The following is a 19,341-nucleotide window of genomic DNA, read 5'->3' as shown; positions in this document are numbered from 1 at the left end:
AAGTATTATGGTCATTTGTTCAACGTGGCTTACATCAGGTGTATAATCTAAAATTATAAAATAATACTTAAAGCATAAGCAGCTGCTAGTATTTCTTTATTTTTATCGCTTTGGCTAAGAACTGAACCTATTCATTTTGTATATCTTTCTCAAGGTAGTGTACACATTCTCACTGTCTTGTATCTTATGAAGATGTTCATTCATAAGTGGGTCAAACAAAGCAAGATATTCTAGTAACTTCAAGAAGTTTCCATTGCTAGACCTGTGTAGGTTGTCATGTGATCCTTTCAAAGGTAGATTTTTGCATAGCAAGAACTCTCACTAAAGCAATAAGTCGTCTTAAGATTTGTTGCCAATATTATTCTTGTTTTTTGATATGAGGTATGTTTTTCGTCAACTGTTTTTGTTTGCTGCTCAATCGTAGTTCTAGTTCCATGCGGTTTTCATAATTATTCAAATATTCCTTACTTCTTTCGTGCAACGCTAGAATTGCAGATATGTTTTTCCAGTCTTTGCAACCTTGATCAGCAAGAGACGAAACAATCTGGTAGGCAATAGTAAACAGTGCACAACAGAAGCAAAATACCGAGTCTTTTGACTTGGAATACTGTAACCACTTTGTTCGCTATTGTCAAGTCTTCTAGTGTAATGGACTGATGAGAATCTTCTTTGTTTATGGTCTTTAGGAAAATCGCATTGATGAAGTTGTTGTGATCAATGTTCCACCAAGATTAATCGCAGATGTTCATTACATTTGGGCCAAGTAGCAGCGTCACTATGGTTCAGATTAGTGGTATTTTCACTTTTATGTCTTTCCAAATCTTGATTCTCACAATCGCCACTCTTTTCTGGTTCTTTATTAAAAAATATTCACCTTTATTTTGAGAAAATGTGATAAAACCGATAGCTCATTATTTATGTTTGTTTGATCAGCTGAGTGTTTTACATCTGAACATTGTAGACGAAGATGCTTCAAAAGTGAACCTGCTTGTTGTTTAGTTTGATGTTTATTGCTTTCCTTTTATGATTCTGTGCTCCAGACAATTGTTTTCTACAGCTTTCTCCAGCCATCAGGTAACTGCATTATAAAAATAATAAAAATATAAATTTCAACTTACTGTTTGGCAGGATAACCATCTCTTGATCCTTGTTCTACTGCAAAACGAAGACTGAGGTGACAGGTGTCATGAAGTCTTGGGCAGCTCGCACTTTCCACTCCAATCCCACCCACGCCTAATCACGTGGTACGTCATACGTTACACCACATGACCCCCAACCCCTTCTTCCAGTCCTCCCTAAACTCACTGCCCGTCCCCCTCTCATCTATGGTTGACATCATCATTCCCTATCCAGCCCTGATCTTCCACCTTACCCATAAGCGTCGGCTTTGGTTGTGGCAGCAAAATGTCGTTTTAGTAAAACTCTTCCGAGTCTTCAACATTTTTTAAAACATAACTGTCATCAGCCCAAGTCATTTCTCCTTTCATAACTGAGTTTTCGTATTTTGACTGAGATTAGGTAATTTTATTCAGCGCTATCCAGACCAGTGCAGCAAATGCACTTGCATCAGTCATAAAATTAATGTATCATCTGTATCGGTCAAATTACTGACCAGTCTGTAACCTGATCTTATCGGTGTTAACAAACCTAGACCACAAGCCTTTTGAGAGTAATAGTCACCTCCATAAAACGGCAGGTTAATCTCTAAATCGTAATCTGACTTGAGACTCAGAAGCTTGTACGTTGTGTAATGCAGGTGTATGTGTGAAGTCAGCTGAGCAGTCACTCGTCATTTATCAGATGCGGTCACTCCCAAATACAAGTGTAGGCTACTTGGCGGCGTATCTTATGTGGTCAGCTGGGAAAAAAAAGAGGGGTTATGGGACCGACCTCAGCCAGAGTAGGGTCACTTCCATAGTATGCCAGGTGCTTAGCAGTTAGAAGGGTACAGAGGAGAATGAACTCGCTGATCTGAAGTCACATTCACCTTTCTCCAGTCTCCACCGGGCTTATCTTTTGACATGGAGTTAACATACAACAGGCTATTAATTGTTTTCAAGAATTCTGTTAATTAGAATGTGTAATGTTCGATTAACCTTTTGTATATGGGTTTCAGCATCTTTTTGGTTATTTATGAATTCTTTATGATTCTGTTTCATAAAAGTCTGTTCAGAATTGTGGCGTCCTAACCGACGACATAGTGGATAGTGTCGTCCCTGAAGTGAGGTCATTTTTGTTTCGAGGGTTTGTACAAGTTTTTATAAGTTGGAGGCTTCTGTATAAAACAAGAGGGAATCCTTAATAGCTGCAACACTAGAAATTCTTTTAGAGGATTGGATTAAATTAACCTATGAGAACTTTTATTAGATATATTTTTGTGGACCATGAATACCAAGTGAGGGGTGCGCGTGTAGGCGACTAGATTTTATCACTCATTGGGATCTCTACCACCCAACCTTGAAACTGAGATTATTTTAGGCATGGTCAAATACATAAATCAAAAGTATTTGTCTTCTTGAGTCCTAAATTGTAATTAGATATCAACTTGGTCAAGAGATGATTTAGATATGAGTTAAGTTTGTACATAATAAAAACTTAAAGCCACTATGAACCGACATGTCATGCCTAAAAAAGTAAGTAACCTAAAGATTGTGGGATACTTCATTACGACCTTAGTCTGAGCTAATGAACTGATATTATCACCTTCAGTCTTGCTATTGTTTTCATCTTGTACAAACGAAGGAAATACTTTCCCTTTCCAAGCAGCTAGTTTAAACTAACAACGCATTGGAAAATGTTGAGTTAAATTAAAATTGTCTCTCATTGTTGTATGAAAAAATTTTATTTAAATTTCCTCTATCATCTGTTTTCATTTGATATTCTGCATAACACTTTTAGAACCTGTTTACATAGATACTTTTAAGTATCTACTGGATGTCAGTATTCCTGGCAAAATGATTTGTTTATTAGAGAGTTTATTTTCGAAAGTACTTTTCTATTTGTTTTTCTGATACTTTTAAAGTTTGTAAAACATTATTTTCAACGGATGACATTTTCTGAGACAACAAAGAACTTTTGTTATAAAGAAGAATGCTATAGCGAGGCAGAGACATAATCTGATAATGCGATAAAGTCAGGGCCGGATTAAGGGCAACTGATGCCCGAAGCACAGCCCAACAATGGTACCCCTCTCGGACCTTCCACGGCTTAAATGATAAGACATTAAGGCTCAATAAGTGCTGGAAGTGAAATAAAAGTTTGAAAATTAATAACCCTTCTTCAGTTTTCTTCCAGGTCAGACCGCACAACCATATCAAATAAAAACATTTTCATTTTATTTATTTAACATGTTGGGCATGGATAAAATGAAGCAATGACTGAGGCCTTTTATTTAGAAATGATGAGGAAAGTCTCTTCCTTGATTAATTATAATTAAAAAGAATTATTTTTACTGTATATTTGTTTTCACAATTTTCACTTTGATGTTAAAAATTCTCACTCTGATGTTAACGAAAATGAAAGATTTACTCAAAACCATTTTATTCAAAAAAATTTCACTTTGATGTTAACAATTTCTCACTTTGAGCTTAAAACCCTGTAAGTTTAAAATTTATATAAATACTAAAATGTTTTCTTCTAGATATTTTAACTGTAAAGTCTTTGATCAAGTCCTCAAAACTAATCTGACATAACGAATCTGCTTCTATACCAAGCAGAGACAAGGCATCCAGCCTTTCTTGTCGCATAGTTGCTCTATTGGAATTTTTAATATGCTTGAGTTGAGAAAATGAACGCTCAGCTGTGCAATTTGTGACCATTGATGTTAAAAATATACGCAGTGAAATGTCTACGTTTCGAGATGCACACTCAATTTTGTCTTCTGATATTATTTTACAAAGTTCAGCATGACTGAATCTGGTTTTTACAGCTTTTGTTGCACTGAACTTATGGCGCACATATAAGTGAAACTGCCGAAGCTCGGCAGAGAGATTAGTGTCCAAGTCCTCTGGGTAAGCATCAATTAGCTTTTGGGAACACTGAGAATACCTTTCAGTTTCAGTAGATGAAGTGACGTCATCTGGCACATCACTTAGGAAAGAAAATCTGTTTGCTGTTTCTTTGTACACCTCTCCTCGTCTTCTCATCTGGGTTTTTAGTTTGTCAACAATTGTGTAGGTGGTGGTAATACAAAATTTATCTCTGGCATTCAGATCTGCTTCTTGTATATATCAGTCATTGAGTACCTTCTTTCTGACACGTTTGCGAGTTTCAGCTGCATTGTAATCAACATCTAGTAGTATTTCCTTTGCAACTGCTTCAAATCTTTCAAAGTGATCTTTTAAAGTGAGTAGTTGGTCAGCTAATGACCCTAACAAATCTGCACGTGTTTTTAAGTTCACATCCTCATTTTGCAGAACCTGACTTGCTTTATGAAACTTGCAAAATCTCATCCCACATGACCACATTAATAGCAAATTATAGCTCTTGCATCTTATTTGTAATATTGTCTGCTTCTCTTCTAATGTCTCCCTTTTGTGACTGGTCTTCAACTAGTGGGCATGCTAGAGCTTCCAAAATCTTAAAGAAAGACTTCAAAATTGCTGTTGTTGCCATAGCATGTGCCTTCCACCTGGTATCAGAGAGGAAATTTAACACACTTTCATTTCCAAAACAAGCTTTAAGAATTTTCCACCGGCTGGTTAGGGCTGAAAAAATGTATAAAGCAAATGCATTGTAGAAAAAAATTAACTACCACTTGACAGCAGTCAACAGCACTTCAGCCTACCAGATTTAGTGAATGGGCTGCACAGAACACATATATGGCAAACTTATTTTCTTCTAAAATCTTTTGCTGCATCCGCTTATAATGCCCAGACAAGTTAACAGCATTGTTGTAAGACTGACCCTTACATTTTGAAAAATTAAGTTTGCAAACTTCATGTAAGTGCTGCAATACTTGGTTTGCTATTTCCTCACCGGTATGGCTTTTCAGTTCCAGAAAGGTTAAAAAGTGTTCAATAGGCTGTCCATCTTTCAAGTATTGCAGTACAACAATTAGCTGATCTATATGTGATAGACCTGGTGTTGAGCCAATTGACAAGCTAAAATAACCAGAAGAATTTACTTCATCAACAATGAACGTGTGGACCTACTGAGCCATTGGTTCAATGAGTTCTTCACAGATGGTTTTAAACAAGAATTTCCATATTTCGAAATGTGTCCTGCTAAAAATGGTTCAAATTGGCTTATAAGCTCAAGCAGCCCTGAAAAATTCCCATTCTGCAGTGAACCAAATTTTTCATCTGTTCCTCGAAAAGCTAGGCCAAGTTCAGCTGACGTACGAATAGCAGCTATTACACGTTCCAAGACATGTTCCCAGTAATTGCACTCTTCTTTAATTTGTTTTTCCAACTCTATTCACAAGCCTAAACCTAATCTGCAAGTTAAATATGTTAGCATAGAGTCTGGGTGAGTAGTGTTTTATTCATGATGATCAATTACAATAGTATTTCGCCAGTCACTGAACCCTCTCTTTCAACAAAACGCGAGGAAAATTTAGGGGCAAAAAGTTTACAAACAAAGCAGTAAACTGACCCTGTCGATGGTGAATACAATTACCACTCTCTCTTGCACTGCTCATCATTGGCTTTCACCCAAAAGAAAAGTTTTTCCGAACACTCGTTGGTTTGCCACTATTGAAAGTCCGGCAAGGTTTGCCAAATGGTCCATTGTGGTGTTGACAGTTAGTGGGTCCACAAATAATCCAGTAAGCTACATTACCAGCAAAGTAATCGAGCCACAACCCTGATCTTTTGCTTTAGTTTCTTCATCTTTTGTGGACTGAAGTATTATACCATAGTCTAGTAGATTTTCATTTTCAGCAATTTTTTCAACTCCAGACTGTCTTGTAGAACAAGTTGCATCAACATTAACACAAGAGATATCAGGAGAATTTACAGGCAAAGTGAGATCAGTTGTGAGACTTGTGCCAGTTGAGCCAGCTTATGACAACTCAACGTCATCATGATGTTTTGATGGCGGAGATGGGTTTTGATTTGGAAGATTATGTCGTGTAAGTTGAGTGAAAAAATCAGTCAGCTTTACAGTCTCAGCCACTAAATCCAAAGCCCTTTGTTGGTTCTTTTTTGCCAGTTTTCTCTTTTATGCACCACTTAAGTGAACACGTTTCATTTTGCAGTCTGAAAAAATATAGAAACAAAAATAAAAACACAAAAAATATGGATCATATATAGTTATGATGATTAGAAAAACACTGAAATTTGTAAAGAAAAACGTTGGTAAGACAGTCAAACATGCTACACTCTAGGTCTACATTTAGACAAAGATTGTCTAAAAGTTATCCCATGGCCTAGGTCCGTCAGTACATAAACATGAAATCATAAATACCTTTTGTTTTGTTTTTTAATTTCACCCAAAGCTACTCGAGGGCTATCTGCGCTAGCCGTCCCTAATTTAGGAGTGTAAGACTAGAGGGAAGGCAGCTAGTCGTCACCACCCACCGCCAACTCTTGGGCTATTCTTTTACCAACGAATAGTGGGATTGACCGAACATTATAACGTCCTCACAGCTGAAAGGGCGAGCATTTTTGGTGCTACAAGGATTCAAACCCGCGACCCTCAGATTATGAGTCGAGCGCCTTAACCCACCTGGCTATGGAGAGCCATATATACCTTTAGAGTTGCTGCATTCTGATTGGTAGAAAACCATTCGAGACCAGTCTCGAATCGAATCGAGATTGGCTTCAATCCATTTTAGGAGAATCAGTTTTCAGTCATTCCAAACGTTTCATTAAGGTTGTTACTATGATAGCTGTAAGCGAGTAGCAGTATCAATGGTAATGTGCAAATCCATTGTGAGCCGAAAGGTATTCCCAAACAATTTGTGATGAAAAACACATACTGTAGTAGCCTATATACACAGTGATCATTCTGTACTGGTACAAATACATAACATATAATCAATTGTAAACTGTGCTGCACATTGAACTACTAAATACTGGGATAGGCCTAGGCTACAGTACCTTAATCTAATCAAATATCTGAAGAATGAGTTGTAACCTCAACAATGAGCTCAGTTTTGACCTGGGGACTTTAGATGAGCTAACAAACCATACATCAACAAAATAGGGATATGTCTGAAACTTTTATCTACATTCCTGGATGTGAAGGCAAATTCAAATCAACGGCCTTAAATTGGGAATAGCACACTTCATTATTCCAGGCTACATTAGCGTTTCCAGCATATTTGCACTAAATTAGTTACAGTAATTAAGCCTAACGTTATTGTAACTTAGTTTTCAGATAATAACATTAACGTTAGGCCTACTGCTAATACATTGCAACTGAGGCCACTAACGTTAAGCCTAGTACTCAGTACTAACCTTGCTCATATGACCTTGTTTAATTCCTGCACTTTTTCAGACAGTCCTAAATTGATTTTGTTGACTTGTCGGTTCTTCACAGTATCTTTGTATGACTACGATGCCACAGTATTGAACTACTACTAGTAGTATAGTATATACATTACAACGTTTAGAATCATGTTATTGTATATGTCGAAGTCTTACGCAATTTGACCTAGAAGGTCGAATTATCGCCTTCAAACTGCTCCGATCAGTCAGTTGTTTTTCAAACCTTTTAAGAAATCTAACAGAACACATACTGATCTGAATTTATAGTTGAATTACACCTAAAAGTTTGTCGTCGTTGTCTCTGTGTTTCTGTCGCGGATTATTCGTTCATTTCATAAAAATATCACCAGAGGTGCTGGACCGGGTCGTGGTATTATAATATCGCGATAGAATCAAGGAAGAAGTAAGGAGAATATAATTGTGATCTCCATCTTTGGGTCTAAAAATGCATATTTGACAAAAATGTGTTCGCTATTTATGAATGGGGATAAAAACAAGGGTGCCAGGTCTTAAATTACAGCTTCAGCTTCAGATCTCTTTATATTATTACATAATCACAAGGGAATACATACATGCTCAAATACTCTTATAGGTTACATGTAATCTATGAACGGTGCCATTGCTACAGTGGCATTCCTTTTTAAATTTTTTCTTGGTATAAGAAATTTCAAAACATGTACTCATACAAAAATGAGTTTCTTACAGCAAGTTGTTTGAAGCCAAAAAATTACGAGTCATAAAAATATTACAAATATTTAAAAAAATTACACATGAATAATGCAATGCTAACGCAAATAAAACTAAAACAAACGAGACAATAACCCAAATATAATGTACGAAAACAGAAGTCGAAAAAAACATAAAACTAGCCACGTCTCTGTACACATCTCTTACCATTTCGTTTGACTTATGTTTCTGTGTTATTATACTCTTATTTTTCTGTAGATGTCACTGAATAAAGCAATAAAAGGTAAAACAAAACAGTTTCACTGCCCATAATTTCTTATAAATAGCCACAATTAAGGAATGATTGAGAAACATATTTCATCTTCCAGGTCAGACATCATAACATGCGATCATCTTTTACCTGAAGTTTTATCAACATTTGTGTAGTAATCTCTCGCAAATCAATTACTTCTTACTTCAGATACATAGTTTAGTAGTTTTTTGAAACTTTAGTCACTCACCGAGCTAAAAAACATGTTTTTTAACAATGCAGAGTAAAGTTGAACATGCCAGATAAGGACAATTACAAAAATATTGACTAAAGTTGAGTGTGGCAGTGAAAGAGTTAAGGGCATGATAGCTGGGGGAAAAACTTTGTGGTGCTCCCCTTTCCTTGGTGCCCTAAGCATGTGCTTATTTTGCTTAACAGTTAATCCAGGATTGGTTAGGTTAAGGAAAGAAACTTTCTTGGAAAAACGTTTACTAACCACGTTAAGAGCTAAGATCATGTTCTTGACCCATTTTTGAGATTAGAAGGCTAATAAGTGAATACGGAAAACTAGCTGTCACAAACTATCATTAGTAAAGATACATGAAGGTGATGTTCTACCTGGACATCCAGAGACTTTCTAGTGTGGTCTATATAAAACCTCGAGGCATTTGCTAGCTACCATGGTCCTTATCACCTGAAATCATGAGATGGAGTGGCATCATATTGATGATGCACTGACGCCATGACAGTATTAACCCAAGTTAAACAAACAAAATACAGTGATTTTTAAGGCAAACTCATTACTTTACTCGAGATCTCCAATGTTCTCGAGAAAGTTGAAATACTAGGAAATTCAGTAGTATACTTACAACCCTTTTGCTGAACAATCCGAAACCTCGTTAAAACACACACAAATATGAGTTCTTGCAGGAAACCTGGCTTTAAATAAAACAAGTGAATTGGTATACCAAAGGTTAGTCAGCACCCGTTCCACAGTTAGTTGTCAGCAGTGGTATAGGAATGAATTGCAAAGTGGGGCTGTTTGGCTAGACACACAGATTTTACAATGATAGATTGAAATTATAAAGAGCTGCTCAGAGCAGTTCCTTTGCTGTCAAAGGCAGCTCAACCTAGGGGCGTGTAGGGGTATTATATCAGAAAATTAATAAAACAATATAATTTACAGTTGCTACGTAAGTCAAATATGTATAAGGGGAGGTGCTACAGCGCCCATGATTATGTTCTGTTGATCGAGCTATGTGCTTGTAAAGGACAAAGCTGCCTGCAGGCCATTATATGATTGATAAACAAGAAAAACAATTGTTTTTTTCAAGCTTTTTAATGGGTCGTAGGTTCCTTCCATGGCTTGAGATCGCCTAAGTATTAAAATGATCGAACCACAGTTTAGCTTATTGTTTCGAATCTCTTCACCAAAACGAATTTACCCTTTTAACTGTGGGTGGGGGCGTTATTATTTATGGTCAATCCCACTATTTGATTAGAATAGCCAAAGAGTTGGTGGTGGGTGATTTTGACTCTCTGACTTCTCGCTTGTCTGTTACTTTTAAATTAGAGAGAACTAGCGTAGATAACCCTCGAGTAGCTTGGTGTGAAAATTCGAAAGACAAACAAACGTTCCTCTTGAAAGAAAACGTGATAATTGTCCCACTGCTAACACTCTCACTGCGCGTTTCAAGTGAAATGGAATATTGAGAAACTTACTTGAGTACTTCAACATTCCTAAAGAAGAAGCGCAAATTAATTTAAAAGAGTCATGGCGTCGCGTAGCTTAGTGGTTAGGACGCTAGGCTCGCAACCTGTGGGTCACAGGTTCAACTCATTATTCCCAAACAAGCTCTCCATTTCAGTCGTGTGTGTGTGTGTGTGGGGGGGGGTTATAAGAAATGGTCAATCCCGTTACTAGTTGCTGAAAGTGTAACCAAAAGTTGGCGGTTGGTGGTATTGACTAGTTTCCTTCAATTCAGTTTAATACTGCTAACTTAGAAATAAGCTAACGCAGATGGACCTCAAGTAGGTTTGCGCAAAATTCAAATCAACAACACTTTTTAACTAAAGGAGTGGAAACCACATAGTATGGTCTCCAACGATAGTTTCATGAGTTTTATCTCAATCTACCAGGAATCTTTGTACAGCTCATTCATATTGAGATTATAAATTACAGAAAATTATAAGTCGAAAAATAATATCCAAAGCACTAATATATCCTACACTGTTATACTTTAAAATTTGAAAATATGATTAACGATTAAAATTATATTGTGTGTATGCTTTGAATTTAAGCACAAAGCTACACAATAGGCTATCTTTGCTCTGCCTACCACAAGTATCATTTAAGTATTGTTAACATTTAAATTAATTGCAGATATGTATGCATATTGTCAATGAAGTAAGGATTTCCACACTGCAATAGTGCTGTTACGCGTGCAATAACTGTCTATAAGTAACGGAATTATAAATTATTTTTTTCTTACTTTAATTACTTATCTCAACTTTATTGAACCATTTATTGCACATATACAAGTTATCCTTCTACTAAGTCTAATTTAACGTTGTTTTTACACGCGCTTTTATTCATTTAGTATTGCGCAGCGCATCAGAAAAAAATAAATCGTCATCTTTTGACTGCCTAAAAAATCACGTCTGCGCTTTTAGGTATTAATTACATACAAGGTTGGCCGGTGAAGCAGAAATGGCTGGTTTGCGAAGTGCTCCTGTATTCTTTCTACGAAGCCTATCTTATTGTTATGGTGGCTTGGTTTGTAAAAATTTTATATGTTATTTGCTGTTTTTTTACGTGTTATTTATGGATTATGTTGAAGTAGTTTAATTTTTATGTTGTTCTTTAATTAAGTAGGCGCATTGTGGTAAGAATGCTAAACATGCGGTATTGGTATTCTACCGTCGTATAATGTTGCAGTTCCGTTAAGTTTTGCGTAATCTCTTTCATTTGACAAAAACTGTATGTGAACGTCCAAAGTATTTATTACTTTGTATGGCCAAGATGATGAATCGAGGCGCAAAATGTGTCTCGTCTATTATTTATAATTATATGAAGTCTTGGAGAATAATAAGATTTTCAGAAACGTAAAACTAGATTGAATCACTGAGTAAAGAAACTACAGGGGAAGTTACTTTAATCTAGAAAGGTTTGTGTTGCTTGGTATTTTTGTACTATGTATTACATTTGCTGAGAAAAATTTGCAATAATTACATGATCATTATATTTAATTTAGTAAATCATGAATAATTGTTATTATAAATATGAGAAATGATGTGAAATGAAATATAAAGTAAAATGCTGGAATGAAAATTTATTAAAATGTATATAAATCTGAAAGGAACTAAGTCTTAGGTTGGAGTTTTAATTTGGACTTTAAAATGTGTTATTAATCACAGCAGCACAAACGGTTGAAGGAAGTACTGAATCTGAAAAGTATTAATAAAATTTTGCTGGTGAAACTTGTAGATAAGGAAGCACCATTCTTTTGAATTGCATATATATTTATCTGTTTTGTGATAAGTAAAAAACATAAACTAATAATAAAGTACCAGTTTCAGATAATATATTTCCAAAGAATTTGAGGTCCTATATATCTGATATGTAAGCCTGCCTCTCCCATTCATTTTTGGTAAGTTAATGGGCAGTTGCCCAAGGATTGGAGAACTGCTGATACTGGACAGGTAGTTTTAATTTTGTAATGAGGTGGTGGGAATTCTTTTCTAATAAAGGAATAATTACAAAATGTGTGATTTATTAATTTAACAAAAAGGATTGTTTTGCAAATTTGTGACTTTTTTTTTTAAGGATGTTACTTGTTATGTGGACAAAGGAGAGGGCGTGGGTTTGTATATTTAATTTTCATCAAACTTGTATTGGGAAGAGGTTAGGGTAAGACTAACTAGTGAATCCTAATATAGTTGAAATGGAAGAAGCATAAGGTTATCATCAGAGTACAGTGAAGGTGGATTTTTGTTTAGTAGCAGTGACTTAGTCCTTTGTTATTTGAATTTTCCTATATTTTGAGTTTATATTAATTATGAAATAATTGATTTTTGTTGGTGTTGAAATATCTGTTATTTTTGTTCACATAACATTTTGGGATAGTATGGGGCTTATTAGTCTATCTGGGGTGTTTCATTCTCTTAACTATAAATGGTAGTAAATAAAATCTTAAAGCCAACCCATATCATTTTTGTATTTAACAAGCTTTCTTTCTATTTAGAAAATAAAATTCTCAGTTTAAGACTACTCTACATTAGCTAAATCTATATTTGTGTCCCCTAGTTCTATAAATCTTAAGTATGAGAAGTTTTTTTATATTTTACAACCTTAAACACTTTAACCAAATCTCACTCTTTTGTTTCTTTAAGAGAAAATTATTTTATCTCCTCATGTGAGTACCCCTTTATCCCAGGTACCATTTTAATTACTTTCCTCTGAACCCTTTCCAACAATTCAATGTCTTTCCTAAGGTAAGGAACCCAAGAGTGAACACAATATTCTAAGTGTGGCCTAACCAGTAACTTCTACAATAAAATTATAACATCTAAATATGCATTGAGTATTTCTGTAAATAAAACCTAAAGTCCTATTTGTCTTACTGCTAGCAACAGCACATTGCTGGAATAGCTTAAGAAACTGATCAACCACTACATCAAGAATTTGTTCTTTCATGACATTGTTAATAACTAGTAAATTGTAAATAATCTGTATAAATATATATTGTATAATAATTGAAATGTGGTTTATTATGCAATATATCAATGCAAGTTAGCTAATGTTAGTGAGAAACCACTTAAGTCAATATAGTAATGTAACTGTTACAAGACTTAAGCTGCTTAAACATTTGTATATACTTGTTATATTTTGTAGTCTTTCTAGCAACAAAGAAAGCATAATTTATATTTTATTTCTTTTATGTTGGTTACAGGATTGGATGATAGATACCATAGTTAGGGTACAGAAAATAACGGACAAAACGTAAAGTCTTGATGAAAATGAACATTTGAAATTTATTTAGGAGGTTTTAGAGATTTTATAAATAATGCTTGAAAATTTTGGGATGAATAATAATTTATTTAAATTGTAACATGAAATTGCATCACGGTAGAACTAGTAGCAAAACATATCTTTAGTAAAAATAGCTAATTAAAAACAACTTGTGTGTGTGGGAAAAACGTTTAATATTTACTAAGAATTCTACTAAATTTTAAGATACACATGCTACATCAAAAGTTGTAGTGTAAATATTTAATGTGTGCAAATGTGTGTACAAACTTGTTTTAAATTATACTAAGCCTGTTCCAAAAGGGTTAAGCTTGTTTTCCATAAAATATAAACAATAAATAAAACAATTATATTCTAGTACAACCTTTAAACTTTGTTGCTGCTGGATTTGGGTTGCTAGGCCTTTTGAAATTTTGCATGTGGAGGATATGAAACAATTTTTTTTTTTAAATTTTATTTTATTTAGGTGTTTATATACATACAGTTAACTGAAAGATTAAAAATTACTGTATTGATACTATAGGATTTCACTATAACTTCTCGAGCTTTATGACTAAGTTATATTTAGGTCTTTAAAAAAACAACAAAACTTGGAGCAGATTAAAGATGCAAGCTACCTCCTTGAAATTCAAATGAACATGATAGCCCTTTTAACTGATTAAAATGGTTGAGAAAGCCCTGATGGGGACATTCTAAGCTGTCAATTGATTATTCACATGTCATATGTTGAAGTAAGTGTATATAAGGGACTGTTTCTAAAAATGGAAAAAAGTGAACAAGGCATGTGTGTTAGATTTGGTACATAAGCCATATCTCAGCAAAATAAAAAGATATGGTGTTTTTATATTCTAGCTTGACAGTATTTGTAAATTAAGTTCCTACTTTGTACAAAACTATATGCATAGTATTTTTGCATTGCAAACATCTAATTTTAACAAGTGCAGCATTCAACATTTCAAATGACTTGTAAAAATTGATTTTTATATTTTTAGGTGTGTTCTTTTAAATTAAGAAATTAACTCCCATGTGCTGATTAAAGTTCAAATTATAATTTACAATTTGATACCAAACTTGTTGAAATAAATTCATAAAATAGTACTTAATAAATATTTTGAATGCAAGTCGACAATCTCAGTAACATTGTCTTACTCTTAACCTGTTGGGAAGTGGTTAAGGTTATATCTATTCAAATTATGATAACCCACATACAGTACTTTGCATTTATCATAATTAAAACCTATTTGATTTTTATTTGTCCAACTGATTAAATCTAAATCCTTTTTTAAGGTAGCAACATCTAAGACCTTTATCATCAGCAAATTTAAATAGCTTATTGGCTATTCTTTTATCTATATCATTAATGTAAGTTAAATATGGCAATGTTCTTAAGACTAACCCCTGAGGTACACCATCTGCAACAATAATCCAGTTTGACTGAACTCTTTATAACAACTTTCTCTCATCCAGCCATATGTGGCTCCTTATGTTAATTCTTTGGTACATAGATCTATATAGTTTCATTCTCTCTTTTTTGACCTTTGAGCAGCACCATTTTATTTCAATTTGGAATGTAGAGGAAGATGCCAGTCCTTAATTGGGTTAGGGGTCATACAGTAGAATGGATGGTACACTGTACTGTGGAATATGCTCTTCACAGTGCTTACTTAGTGTTGTGTGGAATGACAATGTAGTGGTTGTTTGATTTTATTCTGTCTGAGTGCTTATTAACTTGTATTTTGTATGATTCATTTTCAGTATTGTTAAGTGTTTTTTTAACTGTAAACATCTATATTTCACCAGTTATATCTAGTTCAGTCCTTGTACAAGTGCATTTTTTGTTGGTTTAGTGCTACCTCCAATTATTATTTATTTTTTTTTATGTTAGAGTAATTTTTACTCATTAAAGGCCATTCCATGTGTGTATCATTAAATTGACACTTGGACTGTATTTCCTAAAATGTGTATTGCTAATGTTATCTTGTACAATTTTTTTCTTTTGCAAGTAAAATTTTGAATTTGAAATCTAAGATGTCATTTTGTTCTGTTATTCTAATAGTCTTGTATTTCTGTAACAAGTTATTCATTTAAGACATTATATTGGTAAATGTATAAATGCTTACATGTGTGTGTGAATGCACAAACAGTCTGGGATTCCTTTATTTTGATGTATATCTTGTGAACATTACATTTGCATAGCTATTCTCAAGGGAATACTGCATTGGCACGTAGTTTTTTAGAAAGGTGTAAGAGTAGTTTCCCAGTATAGTATTTCAAGTCATTCTTGTGCTTTATTGGTGCATTCATCTTTGAAGAGTAGTTTGTATATATGTCTGAAGAGCATTAAAGTTCAACTGAAAATTAGGTTAAAAGTAGCAGGCTTGTGATAAATCCACTGTTTGGATTGCAAAAATGTTAACAGCTGGATTTATTAACCCTTTTGTGCAGGTTGCTGGGTTATATACAAAACTTAAATACTTTTATCAATTTATGAGAATAAAATTTAAATGTATGTTTTGATTTGAAATTTTTTATGTAAGTTTGAATTCCTTTTATTTCAAAATTAACCTCTTTTTTAAAAAAAGACTTTAAACTTCACATGTATTGTCACATGAGCTATGAAAATTCCCTTCTTTGGCTCTATTTTCAGTAATGCAGTGGTACCTCAATAGAGGGTATCTAAAGATGCTTGTACAGGGTTTTGACTTGCACATGCCAAATATTGCTGAATAAATGCAGTTAAAACAACACTTTTTAAATTTGTGACAGGTGCTATGCTCACCTTCAACAGGCTTGTTTGAGATTTGTAGCTCACATCCAGATGTTTTATACATGTGCATATCTATTACAGGTCTGTTTTATACAATAGTGTAACAAAACAAAAGTTTTGAAATATGCTGACACTTGTTCTAGAATAAATGGATTGATTGTATAATTGATAGCTGCTTGACTGATTATAGTAATTAAGTTTGTTTCTTACCGATGTACATTTATAATATAAATTATACTTGTATCTTGTTATTATATTTTAATTATTTATATCTAAAGAATGCATAATTAAAATTTTAAATCTTTTTAAGAAATGTTGTACTTTGCATTCATTTTCAAGATTTAAGATATAATATGCTAAATGAAAATATTTTGTCAGTGTTGTTACTGCCACTCAAAGAATATATTTAATGTGCCTTTAGGGTATCATTAACATGTCTTGATGAATAAGTGGTAGATAAGATAAAACATAAATTTCACTATGTGTGGAAAGGAAAAGACCTGACTTAAGTTCAAAAAAGGAAAATCTACATAGATTAAATGGTATGTATATTTTGTATTTAGTGATATGATAATGTAAATCTTCATCTTAAAAAGACTTGACATCCTTTTAAGTAATTTTACAGATTATGCAATTGAAATATGGAAACTATAAGGGGAAGAATAGTAATTTTAGACTTAAAATTGCATTGCACTTGATTTTAACACTTTGGGTGCAAAGAAGTACAATAGCAAAATAACATTTTTTTTTTTTTTAGTTAAAACATCTAACATCATTTTTGCATACAAGATACTTATGATTTTTAATAAAATCTTGCCTGCTTTTAAGATTACTGCATATATGGTTGTTACCAGTGTAGTTCATAGCTTGATTTCTGCAAATTGCATGAGTTGTAGGTGAAAGGTTTAATAGCCTACTTGTAGGCTTTTGTTATTCAAATTTGAAGTATGTTAAATGTATAAAATGTATAGTAAGAAGCTAGAGAATACATAATATAACCAAGATATGTTTATTTTTTTGTGATAAGTAAAAAAACTTAAACCACTAATAAAGTGCCACTTTCAGTTAATATATTCCCAAAGATTTTGAGGCCCTATATATCTGATATGTAAGCCTACCTCTCTCATTCATTTTTGGTAAGTCAATGGGCAGTTACCCAAGGATTGGAGGACTGCTGTTACTGGATAGGTAGTTTTAATTCTGTAATGAAGGGGGTGAGAATTCTTCTCTAATAAAGGAATAATTACAAAATGTGTGACTTGTTAAATAAAAGCCAGATGGATTTAACAAAAAGAATTGTTGTCTTGCAAATTTGTGACTTTTTTTTTAAGGATGTTACTTGTTATGTGGACAAAGGAGAGGGCATGGGTTTGTATATTTAATTTTCATCAAACTTGTATTGGGAAGAGGTTAGGGTAAGACTAACTAGTGAATCCTAATATAGTTGAAATGGAAGAAGCATAAGGTTATCATCAGAGTACAGTGAAGGTGGATTTTTGTTAGTAGCAGTGACTTAGTCCTTTGGTATTTGAATTTTCCCATTTTTTGAGTTTATATTAATTTGTGAAATAACTGATTTTTGTTGATGTTTCAATATTTATTTTTTTGGTCACATAACATTTTGGGACAGTATGGGGCTTATTACTCTATCTGGGGTGTTTCATTCTCTTAACTATAAATGGTAGTAAATAAAATCTTAAAGCCAACCCACATCATTTTTGTATTTGACAAGCTTTCTTTCTATTTGAAAAATAAAATTCTCAGTTTAAGACTGCTTCTACATTAGCTAAATCTATATTCGTGTCCCCTAGTTCTATAAATCTACAAATATAAATTCGGCTAACGTAGAAGCAGTCTTAAACTAAGAGACTTATTTTTCAAATAGAAAGATAGCTTGTCAAATACAAAAATGATATGGGTTGGCTTTAAGATATTATTTACTAACATTTATAGCTTAGAGCAGTGGTTCTCAACCTTTTTTTACCCATGGACCCCTTTTCCCTTCTTTTTTTCTTGGTGGATCCCTTCATAACTATTGGTCATAAAAAGACTATTCTATTTTTCACTAATATAAATTTTGAGGTTTTAATAATCAAAGAAATAGTATATAATTAAGCTTTGTTTTTAAATGAAAACTAATTTAATGGAAATAAAGTATTCTACAACAATTATAATAATAATGATAATTAGTAAGAATAATAATCAAAATTATTGTGATAATAATTCTTTACCAATATCTTATATTACAATATTATAATGTTTCTTCCATGGTCAAGCCCATGGAGATCAAAGCTCTTCAGGCAATTGAATTCACTGCAGCATTTATTTATGTACACTGGTTAAAATTTTTGATAAACCAGTTAAAGTTAAGTGTGTGATAAGAAAAAAAAAGAGAGGCATATTTATTCAAAGAGATCCCTGTGGTTGATGCTGCTCGGTGAGTTTCTTTATATCTGGTTCCATCGATGTTAATGATAGTTGAAGATCACCTCTTTTCACAATGTCAAGTCTATTGCGAGCTTTTGATAACAGTTGAGAAACACGACTAAATCCCAATTCAACAAGATAAGATGTTGGAAAAGCAATAACGTAGAGCTGTGCTTTATTCCAGATCAAAGGGTACTTTGTAGCAACATCATTTGTCTTCCATACATTGTACTTTCCATCTTTTGAATTTTGCACGCATTATTTCATCATTTTGTAATTCGATGAGAGGCTCTTGCAAAGATATGTCTATATCGGCAACATTAACTTCGAAAGGAATTGAAACCCAAGTCGGTATAACCATCATGAGTAGGTCACTAAACCGAGTTTGCATATCTTCATGCATATCTTCCATATATTCACCATATAATGCAAGATTTTCATCTTGCAAATCACTGCTAACAGAGGCCAAACAAGGAAACTGTTCAAATGCACGACGCCTGATATTATTCTTATACAACTGTAGTTTCCTCAGAAAAGCAGCAATAGCACTTTTACTAGATATCGGATCAGAATCTTTTCCTTGGAACTGTTTATTAAGTGAATTCAATTTTTCAAATATATCTGATAAGTAAAACACATCACATTTATTTGCAAGCAGCTGTTCTCCAAGTTGTGTTAGCAAGAAAGGAAACAATAGAATCCCAAAATGCAATGAAATGCTGAAGACAATTCCCCTTTGATAGCCATC

The 19,341-nt window shown here is 33.6% G+C and overlaps 2 protein-coding genes across 2 annotated transcripts in view; one reads left to right on the top strand and one right to left on the bottom strand.

Moving 5' to 3' along the window:
- Positions 1 to 3,364: 3,364 nt before the first annotated feature.
- On the bottom strand, positions 3,365 to 7,741 carry LOC143233460 (uncharacterized). The gene is made up of 2 exons (XM_076469716.1): positions 7,404 to 7,741; positions 3,365 to 6,200 (listed from the first exon to the last, which is right to left on the bottom strand). Exon 2 carries the CDS (start codon positions 4,143 to 4,145, stop codon positions 3,588 to 3,590), a length of 558 nt encoding a protein of 185 aa, XP_076325831.1. The 5' UTR covers positions 4,146 to 6,200; positions 7,404 to 7,741; the 3' UTR covers positions 3,365 to 3,587.
- Positions 7,742 to 10,787: 3,046 nt separating this feature from the next.
- Positions 10,788 to 19,341, top strand: part of SdhA (succinate dehydrogenase, subunit A (flavoprotein)) — a 60,330-nt gene continuing 51,776 nt past the window's right edge. Inside the window, exon 1 of the mRNA XM_076469717.1 lies at positions 10,788 to 11,146. Within this exon, the coding sequence (XP_076325832.1) occupies positions 11,081 to 11,146 (66 nt within the window). The 5' untranslated portion in view covers positions 10,788 to 11,080. The remainder of the gene's footprint in view (positions 11,147 to 19,341) is intronic.

The sequence above is a fragment of the Tachypleus tridentatus genome, chromosome 12 (assembly GCF_004210375.1).
Source record: "Tachypleus tridentatus isolate NWPU-2018 chromosome 12, ASM421037v1, whole genome shotgun sequence".
NCBI classification, from domain to species: domain Eukaryota; kingdom Metazoa; phylum Arthropoda; class Merostomata; order Xiphosura; family Limulidae; genus Tachypleus; species Tachypleus tridentatus.
The sequence above is the reverse complement of the archived record's forward strand: the minus strand, read 5'-3'. Positions and strand labels throughout refer to the sequence as shown.